The 11,209-nt window shown below is 57.5% G+C and overlaps 1 protein-coding gene across 1 annotated transcript; it reads right to left on the bottom strand.

The window, feature by feature from the left end:
- Positions 1-668: 668 nt before the first annotated feature.
- On the bottom strand, positions 669-10,339 carry LOC102044562 (lysosomal alpha-glucosidase-like). The gene is made up of 19 exons (XM_031056590.1): positions 9,810-10,339; positions 9,459-9,604; positions 8,358-8,523; positions 7,793-7,889; positions 6,691-6,810; positions 6,311-6,429; positions 6,092-6,223; positions 5,229-5,339; positions 4,305-4,418; positions 4,062-4,146; positions 3,603-3,720; positions 3,120-3,253; positions 2,883-3,034; positions 2,225-2,373; positions 2,004-2,145; positions 1,720-1,818; positions 1,437-1,601; positions 1,211-1,357; positions 669-1,001 (listed from the first exon to the last, which is right to left on the bottom strand). The coding sequence occupies exons 1-19, from the start codon at positions 10,329-10,331 to the stop codon at positions 939-941; spliced, it is 2,781 nt and encodes a 926-aa protein (XP_030912450.1). The 5' UTR covers positions 10,332-10,339; the 3' UTR covers positions 669-938.
- Between the last annotated feature and the right edge of the window lie 870 nt (positions 10,340-11,209).

Below are 11,209 nucleotides of genomic sequence, written 5' to 3'. Positions count from 1 at the left end.
CGGCACCGCCCGGCCCGCCCCGCCGGGCAGCGCCGTCTGGCGGGCGGGAGGGGGAACTGCAGCGCCGGGGCCGCCGGGGCAGCCCGAGGTCAGAGAGGCTGCGAGGGGCGGAATATGTAAATATCTTCTTTAAAAATATGTTTTTTTGTGCTTGATCCGTCTCTTCTCCCACGCCGCTAGCAGCAGGACAAGAGGACATAGTCTCAGGCAGCAGCAGGGAGTGTTAAGTCAGACATCAGGAGGAATTTCTTCACGGAAAGGGGGATTACATGTTGGGATGGGTGGTGAGGGAGTCACCGCCTCTGGAGGTGCTCAAGAAATGACTGGACGTGGCACTCAGTGCCATGGTGTGTGAAAAAGTGATTAGTTCACAGCCGGACTTGGTCTTAGAGGTCTTTTCCAGATTAAATGAGTCTGTGACTGGGGGATCTGGGATCAAAGAGGGGGATCAAGGAGGTGGGATTGGAAGCTGGAGTCAGGGGCTGAAATTGGAGGGGTGGAATGTGGGGCTGGAATTGAGGGTGTTGGATCTGGGCTAAAACTGAGCAGCTGAAACCAGGATGATGGAGTCAGGAGAACTGAGGTCAAGGACTAAAACAGCAGCAACTGGCTGCTCACCCCCTCTCCCCCATGCCACCCCTTCTGTCCCCACATCATGCTCCCAGGACAAGTTCTCCACATGCCTTTATTGCAGTGGGGACAGCAGGTACCCACACCTCCACCCACAGCACCCACCCAGGACCATGCAGGGGGCACCCAGCAGCCAAGCCCCCATCCCGCACCCCCTGTCCCCAGCTGTGCTGGAGGGGGACGAGCAGCAGCAGGTGACAGTCCCCAGTGCCCCCTCCATGGCAGCATCCCGGCTTCAGGGGCTGGAGCACTGAGCATCTCCCAGCAGGGTGTCCTGGTGGGGTGGGGGTGACCCCACAGCCCCCTGCTCACAGCCACTGCAGGGAGAAGCCCTGGCTGAGGCTCATGCCAAGATCACTCACATTGAGAACCTGTGGGGAAAAATGAGACATTTTGGGGTACAGCCCTGACAGGAGGGAAATGGAGGATGCTTTCCCCTAAACCCTGGCATGGCAGGAGAGCCACACAGAGTCCTCACCCCCTCGTTGGTCACACTGTGACCCTGGAGGAGGAGGAAGGGTGGAGACCCTCAGGATGGAGACCCCCACCCAGCAAAGGGCACTCTGAAATGGGGCCGTACCTGGTTGTCCAGGTAGGAAAAGGGCTTCTCCTGGCCATTCAGGAGGACCTTGCTGGGCGGCTTCTGCACCCCAAAGATGCTCAGTGTGCCAACGGTGACCTTGGTGGCCTCGGTGGTGGCATGGAGGACGGTGGAGGTGAAGATGTTCTGTAGGAGGGGACAGCTTGAGCTAAAGGTGACCACACACCAGGGGACCCCCACTCCTGCCCTCCCCACCACAACTCACCTGTGTGACATTGAACACCACGTAGGAGTAGTTGCCCTTCTCAAAGGTGTCCAGGCTCTCACCATCATCCCAGAAAAGGTCACCCCAGGCAGTGGCATGCGAGGACAAGGCCACGATGAGACGCAGGGGGTTCCCTCGGGTGGCCTCTGTGGTGGTTCCTGGTTTCTGGGGTTCAAAGACATGGGTTCTGTAGGGCCATGACCACTGGGTGCAGGAGTTGAGGTGCTGGGGGACACACACACACTGTGGAGAGCAGCCAGGGAGGGGCTGGGTGGGCACTCACCTGGGTGGGCAGGATGGAACCTTCCCGGATGTGCAGGTTGAGGTGCTCCAGAGGGGCTGACATCTTCAACATCTCCCCACTGCTGCTCACTGAGGAGCCCTGGGCAGGCGGTGAGAGACACGGGTGTGAGGGACCAGGGCTCAGGCAGGGGTCTGCAGGGCAGCCATCCCCAACCCTCCCTCCATCAGGGCTCACTGGGCTCAGCCAGGGCTTCCCACCCACAGCCCCAAGAGGGTCAAGCAGGGATCAGCCAGCCCCTGGCCAAATGCTGTGATGCTCCTCACCGTGTAGAAGTCGTACCACGTGCCTTGGGGGACATAACCTGTGACTGAGTCCACCCCGGGCTCCAGCACTGGGGTTACCAGCAGGCTCTGACCCCACAGGAACTGCCTGTCCAGCTCCCAGGTGGCCTCATCCTGAGGGAACCTGCAGTGGGATGGAGATGCTGCGTGATCTCCCTGGTTCAGCCCAAGCATGTCCCCACTCCCGGTGGGGATGGCCTTACTCAAAGAACAAGGGCCGGGCCACAGTGTCCCCCTGCAGGTGGGCACGGTGGAAAAGGGTGTAGAGGAAGGGCAGGAGGGAATAGCGGGTCAGCAGCACGTCCTTCATGGCTGTCCTGGCTGCGGGGCTGAACACTGTTGGGTCCTGGGCCTGGGGGAGGCACGGGCAGTCAGCAGCTGTCCCACCTCCTGCATCCCCCATCCCACACCCCATATCCTGCATCCCACATCCCATATCCTGCATCCTCCATTCCACACCCCACCTCCTGCATCCCCCATTCCACATCCCATATCCTGCATCCTCCATTCCACACCTCACCTCCTGCCCTGCATCCTCCATTCCACACCCCACCTCCTGCATCCCCCATTCCACATCCCACCTCCTGCATCCTCCATTCCACATCCCACCTCCTGCATCCCCCATTCCACATCCCACCTCCTGCATCCTCCATTCCACATCCCATATCCTGCATCCCCCATCCCATATCCTGCATCCCCAGTTCCATATCCCATATCCTGCATCCCCAGTTCCACATCCCATATCCTGCATCCTCCATTCCAAATCCCATATCCTGCATCCCCATCCATATCCCATATCCTGCATCCCATATCCCACATCCCAGCCCTAGGATGCCTCTCCCTGGGCACCCTGCCCTGGACCTTCTCGTTCTGGGTGTTGTGGTTGCGAGAGAAGGGGTAGAAGGCGCCGAGCTGCATCCAGCGGGTGCACAGCTCCTCCGAGGTGCTGCCCGAGAAGCCGCAGATGTCTGCCCCGACCAGAGGGATGCCAAAGAGGCTGAAGCTCAGCAGCCCTGAGGGCAGGGACAGTCAGCAGGGCACAGCTTTGGAGACACCTCCAAACAAGCAGAGTGCTGGCAGGGGCTCTGTGCCACCCACCTGGGATTGAGTAATGCATGTCCTTCCACTGGCTCCGGTTGTCACCCAGCCAGTGCCCCGAGTAGCGGCCCTGGCTGGGGAAGGTGGAGCGGGAGATGAGGAAGGGGCGCTTCCCCCGGATCTGGATCAAGGCGCTGGAAAACAACAGCAGAGCTGGGGGCAGAAGGTAAGAGCTGCCCGCCAGGGGTTTGCCTTATCCCACAACAGCTGCGGGAGAATTCCAGCCTGCTGGCAGAGGAGTGGAGAGTCAGTCTGAGCAGTATGGCCAAGGCTTCCAGCAGGACCAGCCTCATTCACCTATTCCTCCCAGAGCAGTGCCAGCTCCCCTCTTCTCCTGGGTTACTCCCATCCCAGAAGCTGTGAGCAGTCAGAGCTCCTCCACTTCAGATCACACTCAAATCCTCATCCTTTTCCTGCTCAGCTCTGAGAAGGATTTTGTCCCAGCCCATGCCCAGGCTGTCAGGAAGTGGGATGCTCAGGTACCTTGCTGTGGCTTTGGCTTCCATCAGCCCATAGAGGTTGTGGAGGTTGTAGTGCACGGAGATTTTCTGCTTTGCTGAGGCACACACTGTCTTTGCAGAGAGGGAATCGCCCAGCACGGCTGCCAGGAGGGAGAGCCCAGCTGGACTCAGTTGGGGTGCAGGGGATATGGACTCCCCACACTTGCTGGCTCTGGGTCAGCCCTCCCACAGCCAGCTGCCACTGCCAACCAGCGCCAAAAGCTCATGCAAATGGCCCCATCCTGCACCCTGACATGGCCTAACAAGTGTGCATGGCTTCGACATGGATACTGGCACATGAAGGTAGGGATGGAGGCATTCAGGGTGTAAAAGAGACACAATGTCTCTCAGAAATGGTTTTCCTTCACCACACTCAGTTGGCAGCCATCTCAAAGCACACAGTACCTACGAGCACAGCTTTACATCTCATCTCCCTCCCTACCTGGAGTGTAGGGTGGGTTGTCCAGCTCTCCTGGGGGGCAGCCATCTTCAGACCCATCCATGAAGTTGGATGGCTCATTCATGTCCTAAGCAAAGAAAATTGTGCTGCAATTTCAGATGTGTGTTTCTGGGATTAGTGGTAGACCTGGAAAAGCTGCATTTGAGGGACAGTCCTGCCAGGATACACACCAGGCATGAGCTGAGCTGCTGGCAGGGAGCAACCCACGGGCAAGGAGGGACTTACGATCCAGAGGCCGTCAAAGGGCACGTGGGCATGGAAGTGCTGCAGGTTCTCCAGCCACCACTGGTGTGTGTCTGGGTTGGAGAAGTCTGCAAAGGCAGTGAAACCAGGCCAGACCTGTGGAGACGCCACAAATCCATGGGTTCAGCAAGCAGGTGATTTGTGGGGAGCCACCATGGGGAACAGGGCACCACAGCACGCCAGGGATTTCAACTGGGGGTGAAACAGGCAATGAGACAGAAGACAAACCCAGCCAATGCTTTGAGTCTGGGGGTTACACACACACAGCATCCCTTCTACATCCATGGTACCAGGAGTACCAGGTGCTGAGGAGTGCCCACAGGCCATGGGCAGTGGCAGCTGATGGAGCTGCTCTGCCCTCACTTGCACAAGACCTGATATCATCTCACCAAGAACATGGCAGGGAAAAGCCATGATTTCTCTGTGCTTTGCCTCATTCCAGGAATTTTAGCCAATTCATTTTCCCCCGTGTTTTCAGGCTACACCAAAAGCTCCCTCCTTGGAGACAGCAAGAGAGAGAGAGCAGGTGGGAGAAAACAGCCAGAGGGGTCAAAGTGGGAGGGAAGAGCTGCAGAGCAGGTCTCGAGGCACACTGCTCATCACAGACAACCTCCCCTCACCCCAGAAACAGGAAGGGAGAGAAATCAGATGATCAGCCTTAGGCAGCACTGCTGACTCTGTTAAGCTCATATGACTTCCACAGGCTCCTCTGCTGAGCAGGGGCTGGTCCCTGAACTGGTGAAGACACCAGGAGGGGACACACAAGGAGGACAAGGGCTGAGCCAGGCTCTGGCAATTATCCCAGAGAAGTCCCTTGGCCACTTGGCTTTCCCTCTGTTGTGCTGAAATCCCAACCCTGGTATTGCACAACCCTCTGGGCTGGGATTTCCCCCTGGAGCTCCTCACCTGCCCGATGAGTGGCTGCCCTTGGGTGGTGTTGAGGAACAAGCCCCGTCTCAAGCCTTCATCAAAAGGCCAGTAGGAGCCGTGGGGGCTGGTGCTGCTGATGCCAGGATCCTGGGGATGGAGCAGAGGGTTAGTGCCACCCCAGGCAGACCACGGCTCCTTCCCCTGGCCAGACCAGTGTGATTTCCAGAAAAGAACCCAGACAGGGTCAGCCAGAGCCCACACACAGCGGCTGTTTCCCCCCAAGGGGAAGAGAAACTTGTGTTCAACACTTCCAGGCATGATTTCTAAAATGCCACTTCTGCAAGTCCCCAGGACCCCTTACGGTGTTTTGGGGAGGGAGGGACAAATACAAGAACTCTTGTTCTTATGCAAGAAATGTTGGGTCATGGACAGGGCTACTAGAGAGAGTTCAATGAGGAGGAAATCCAACTTCCCCCTGCAAGGACCTGCTGCTCCCCACTGCCTCCAGCAAGCAGAACCCGTGTCCCCACTCCTTGCAGAGGGAAGAAGGGACATCACAGCTAGGTCACAAGATCCCAGCACTTGTGGGGATGTGAGAGCACCTGAGCTGAGCACCCACAAGTTAAACTGCCTGACCCACAGTTCCTCCATTCCTTCTCTCACAGGGGTCAGGGCCATCCTTGTACCCACAGGACACAAGAACCTGGCTGTGTCTCCAAGGTCCCTGCATTAGGGGGATTTCCAGTCACAGTTTACAGCTGCCTGACCAGCACTGGGAACTGGCCTCCTACAAAAATCCCCAGAGCCAGGAATGACCAGCTGGGACCAGGAGCATCCATTATGCCCTTGTCTGACATCCCTGCAGCAAAGACAGCACAGTGGGAGAGGAGGGGGAATACCAAGATCATAACGTAGTGCTGCCCGTGTTTGTGGAGATCTTCCACCAGGGAGGGCAGGGAGGCAAACTTCTGGGAATCCAAGGTGAAGTCCCGGTACCCATCCATGTAATCGATGTCATTCCACTGCCCATCCTGCAGGAAAGAGGCTCAGGAATGGGTGATGGGGCTCAGGAATGGGTGATGGAGAGGGCACTCCCTGCCCCACAGGCTGGGGGTTACCTGGGGGATCTGGTAGTTCCTCATGGCTCTCACAGTCTGCCAGGTCCTGTTGCTGGATCCGTAGCCCCAGCGGCAGAGGTGGAAGCCAAGAGCCCAGATGGGGGGCATGGCTGGGAAACCTGCAGTGGGACAGTGGGAGCATGGATGGAGATTCCCAAGATGACAGCAGCATCTCAAAAGGATGGGAAGGTAAGGGAAGAGGGAGGATGAAGGGTGATCACTGACCACAGTGTGCTGGAAGGGCTGGGGATGGGACAGCCGGGGATGCTGATCCCTCCCCAGCTGAGAGGGCTGGGGATGGTGGTGAATCTGGGGTGAGACAGGGATGTGGGCATGAAGGAGGTGCCTGCAGAGAGCTGTGTTGGGGTGTGGGCACTTACCTATCACCTGCTGGTACTGCTGGATGACCATGTTGGGATCGGGCCCCAGGAAGATGTAAAAATCCAGCACCCCTCCAATGGTTCTCCAGGTCAGGCCTGGAGCAGGCTGCAGAGCCACCTCTTTGAGTGGGAAGGTAGAAAGGGAAAGAGAAGAGAAAAAGGTAGAGACAACTGGGGAGCAGCCCCCAGACCTTAGCCCCTATAATGAGGCCCAGGCAGCACCACAGGCAATGCTCAGGAGAATAGAGAAATCCCTGTCTTGCACTCAGCAGATGCTAAATGGGTGTCTGGAAGCTTAAATCATCACAGCCCAGAGAGATCATGGGTTTATGCTATCTTGAAAATCTGCTCTTTAATCTCAAATCTATGCCAGCTTCTGGACCAAGACTAAGCACTTCAGTGCAGTGCTTTCCTTCATGTCCTCCTCTGAAATCCCCTCTTAAGTGAATTGAGAGCTGCTTTTACAAACAAGCACGTGGGAGCCAGGCCTTTCCTGGGAAGGGCTCCTCACACGGAGCAGCCTTTTCACCTCAGCTCAGGTCGCTGCATCTCCTGCTCAGCAGCATCACAGCCACAGAGCTGAGCACAGCTGGAGCTGCCAGAGCCCTGGGGTGAGCAGCATCATCCCAGCTGGCTGCAAGAGGCAGCTGCAGGGAGGTGCAGGTGGTCCTGGTGCTGCCCCTGGCAGGGCAGGAGCTGCTGTGTTATCAGCTGGCACACAGGGGCAGATCCCACGGCCACAGCTGGCAGCACAGCTGGGAAGAGTGAGGATGACAGATGGCACCCCTGGCTGTGCCCCAGCCGTGCCCAGTGCTGGAGCAGGGGAATGGGCATGGAGCTGCATGCAGGGGACTTGCCTTGCTGATGGCAGCTCGGCAGCTGGGCGTGTGGTTAAACTGCTCGGCAGTTGCTAAAGAGCCTCGCCGTAGCCAGGAAACAGATGGCTGCTCTCAATAACGGAGCCATCAAACCACATCTTTCCTTTTTACGCCTTCCTCTCACCCCAAGGTCCCAAACTGGCCACTCCAGCAGTCCCCATCTGTCCCAATCTGCCAGGTCCTCCACCATGGACAAGCTGGCCTGGGGTCCCCTGGACACCTACCCATGGCGTTGCTGTTGAGCAGGAAAACACCGTGAGCATTTCCACCCTCCTCCATCAGCAGGTAGAAGGGGTGAGCACCATACAGGTTGAATGATTCCTGCAAGGCAAGATGCCCAGTCAGACAGCAAAGAGGGCAAAGCAGGAGAGCCCCATGTCACTAAAGGGGAATAAATGACTCTGAGTTCTACATGCTGCCACCACCTCACCAGGCATCTGTCACTGCTCTGGAGCATAAGGCAAGGAATGAGGATAGGTTTGGAGCTTCAGGCTGTGGGAGACTGCTTCTTCCTCCAGCCCAGGGGCTGCTACTGAGCTGGGCTGGGTGAGGGGGGAGCCTCCTGCCTCACCATAACACATTGCACGAGGAGCAGGGTGGAGCGGAAACACCCAGCGCCCTTGGAGTGCCAAGAGCATTTTGCAATTGCTGTGAAATCCTCCCTGGCACATACCTGCTCATCAGCCTCTCCCAGTGCTGCTGCCCACCCCTGCCATGCTTTCCCAGGCACAGGAGAGTGGCACTCCTGCCCTCACCCCCTGCACCCCCTCGGGGAGAGGGCAGATGTACCGTGGGAGAGACGTCACGGGCCCACAGTGTGAGGGTGTTCCAGTCCAGGCTGTGCAGGAGGCTGCCACGGTGCTCCCCCAGCCCATAGAGGAACTTGGATGGCAGTGATGTGGATATCTGGAGAAACTGGTCAGCAAAGATCAAGGGGGCCACGGTGGTGTTTAGCCTGCCAGGGCAACATCAAGAAAGAGAGAGGGTCAAGAGAGGGTTCTGGGACTCATTAGGATCCATTTGTCCATCAATGACTGATCTCTTCCCTCTCAAAGCATCTCAAGGGGCAGTCTAGCAGCATATCCCACCCTGCATCCAGCCCCCAACACCCTGGCCCAGGAGCAAATTCAGGTCTGGCTGGACACAAGGCACAGCCCAACCCAAGCCAGCACAGCACAGCCCTCCCTTTGACACCAGAAGTTTCCACCCAGGTTAATTTTAACCACTGAGGTGATATGGCCATGGGGTTTCTCAGCCTGCTGTCACTGATAAGCAGTTCCCAAGTACAGAATGGACCACAGCCACCAGCAAATGGGAAAGAGGAGGAAAGGATGGGATCCCAAAACACACTCTGACCAGACACTGTCCAGCTGGTGGTGCTTGCCACCAACTGAGTGTGGGCAAAGCTGTGGAGGTGACAGAAAATGCACAGCAAAGTTACCCACAGTCCTTTTCCCCAAAAAGCCTGGAACTGTGTGTGTCCCTACAGATTGGAAACCCAAAAGCAGGGAGAGGGCAAAGCCACAACTGTTCTCTGACATTTTTCCTGAGCCACCCGATCATTTATTGGTGATGTGCTGGGATCTACACAATTTTTGGCTTCTGTAGCACCCTGGGAGCTCTGGGAAGTTTTTGGAGAGATGCTGATCCCACACAGGCCTGCCATGGCCAGAGCAAGCACGTGGCCAGCCCAGGGCCAGGAAGCCACCTGCTGCCACATCCCCATGTCAGCACTTCTCAAAAGATGCAAGGCAAAGAGTGATAATTGGCTGGAGACCTCACAGCATGGGCTTTCCCAATGAAAAACCTCTAGGAAGCATGCTGGATCCTGACTAGGGTGAGAAAAGCTTCTCTCCACTGCCATAGTGTGAGCGTGAGGTGGCTTCTTACAGCACTGTCCCTGTTGCCTTGCGCTGCAGCAGCACCCCAAAGGGGTCCCAGGAGAAGTTCAAACTGTAGGTGGGGTTTTCTGCTCTCTTCATCACCCGGGGAACATCAAGGGGAACCTCATAGCGTGGGTTGGCTGCATCTGTTATCTGCAAAAGGGAGAAAAAGGGCTTTAAAGACCAGCAAAGCAAGAGGGCAAAGGGCTGGAGATGCTCACTGGCTCCACACAGCCATGCCTGGAGCACAGCAGATTCCACACTTGATCCAAGCGAGGGATGGTCCCCTACAGGAAGGCAGGTTCAAGGGTCAGGAGCACAGTCACAGGCCCTTGAGGGCAGCCAGAAGGAAGCTCACCTTGATGTGCAGCCGTGTGTCCGTCTCAAACTCCACATCCAGCCTCAGCTTCTGGATGTCCCGGGGGTAATAGGCCTTCTCCCTCCGCACCAGCAGCCCCACCATGCCCAGCGCTGTCTGGTTGAGGCTCTCCAGGGTGTAGCTGGGGAAGTCAGGGGGATAGAAGCACCAGGGCACCCCCTGCTTGCCCTCTGCCAGCGGGGGACTCTGGATGAAGCAGCAGCCTCGGCTTTCGCAGAGCTCCTGGGTCACCACCACGCGCCGCTCCGGGTAGCAGTCAAAGCGCTGGCTCTCGGGGACCACGAGGCATTTTGGGGGTGCTGTGGGTCCCAGCCAGCCCCCCGACACTTGCCGCAGCACCCAGACAGTGATGGTGCTCAGCAGAACAGCGGCCACCAGCAGCCCGCTGCCCACCCACCACGGGGCCAGCTTCCCATGGCCGGAGGGCACCGGGGCAGCCCCCTCCTCTTCCACCCGGCACGCTGCTGGCTGGGCTGCTGTCAGCTTCTGGTACGACTTCATTGTCCTGCTGCTGGATGGAAGGGGTGAAAGAGACAGAGGGGGAGAGCTTGCCCAGGCCTCAAGGACAGCTTCCCCCTCTCCTGATGCCTGTGGTTTGGGCAGAGCCTGCTCCCTCAGCACCCTGCAGCATCACATCTGCACTTCAGCCAAGATGCACCGGGCAAACTCGGCAAAGGAGGGCTCTGCCAAGGTCAGGTGGTCCTGAGCCTGCTAAGTGTGGGGAGACACTGACACCCAACAGCCCACCAGTCCCAAGGGTCAAAGTGTGCCTGCTGCTCTCTGTGAAGAGGTCAAAGCACCATTTGCTTTCGGGAGGTGGCAGAGTGGCCCCTCAAGGAGTTTTTCCCAGGTCTGAATTAATGGGCTGCAGTGTTTCTGGAAGGTGCAAGCAAAACCGAGCTTGCTCTTCCCGTAGGAACAGAGCTGTGATGCTGAGAGGTGCAGCTCGGAGGTGAGGAGCATTCTCTGCTCTGAGCATTCCTCTGCTTTGAGCATCCTCTTCGAGCATCCTCTGTCATCATCGCCCAAAGCCCTGACTCAGAGGTTTTAGACCCGAGGAGGGCTGAGCAAGGGATGTCTGGGAATATGCCATTAGTCCTTGCTTTCCACTGATAAATGCTGATCCTGACAACCTCTCAGGCAAACACCTCCCATACTCTAAGCAAAGGAGACCCCCATGCTGTTGTTAAGTTTGCAGGCAGCAATCTCAGCACCTTAAAAAAGAGACACAACTTTCTTGTCTCCATCTCCTCGCTCTCACTCAGACCCTGCTCCCCTCACCCTCCTCCCTGCACAGGCTCAGAAAACGCCTCCATCCCCCACCAAGGCATTTAGTCCCCAGCCCTCTCCCAGCTCGGGCCACCACCACGGCTCGACCC

This window comes from Geospiza fortis, unplaced genomic scaffold (assembly GCF_000277835.1).
Source record: "Geospiza fortis unplaced genomic scaffold, GeoFor_1.0 scaffold237, whole genome shotgun sequence".
In the NCBI taxonomy this organism is placed as follows: domain Eukaryota; kingdom Metazoa; phylum Chordata; class Aves; order Passeriformes; family Thraupidae; genus Geospiza; species Geospiza fortis.
Note: the sequence above shows the minus strand (reverse complement) of the source record. Positions and strands in the feature narration are given on the sequence as shown.

Bases quoted from the DNA above. Each gene is read 5' to 3' on its own strand.
- LOC102044562 (XM_031056590.1), bottom strand. From the start codon at position 10,331: ATGAAGTCGTACCAGAAGCTGACAGCAGCCCAGCCAGCAGCGTGCCGG. The intron at 4,419-5,228 runs GTGAGGAGCTCC...GCGTCTCCACAG, and splicing joins GGCAGCCACTCATCGGGCAG to GTCTGGCCTGGTTTCACTGC. The intron at 1,819-2,003 runs GTGAGGAGCATC...CCGCCTGCCCAG, and splicing joins CGTGGTACGACTTCTACACG to GGCTCCTCAGTGAGCAGCAG.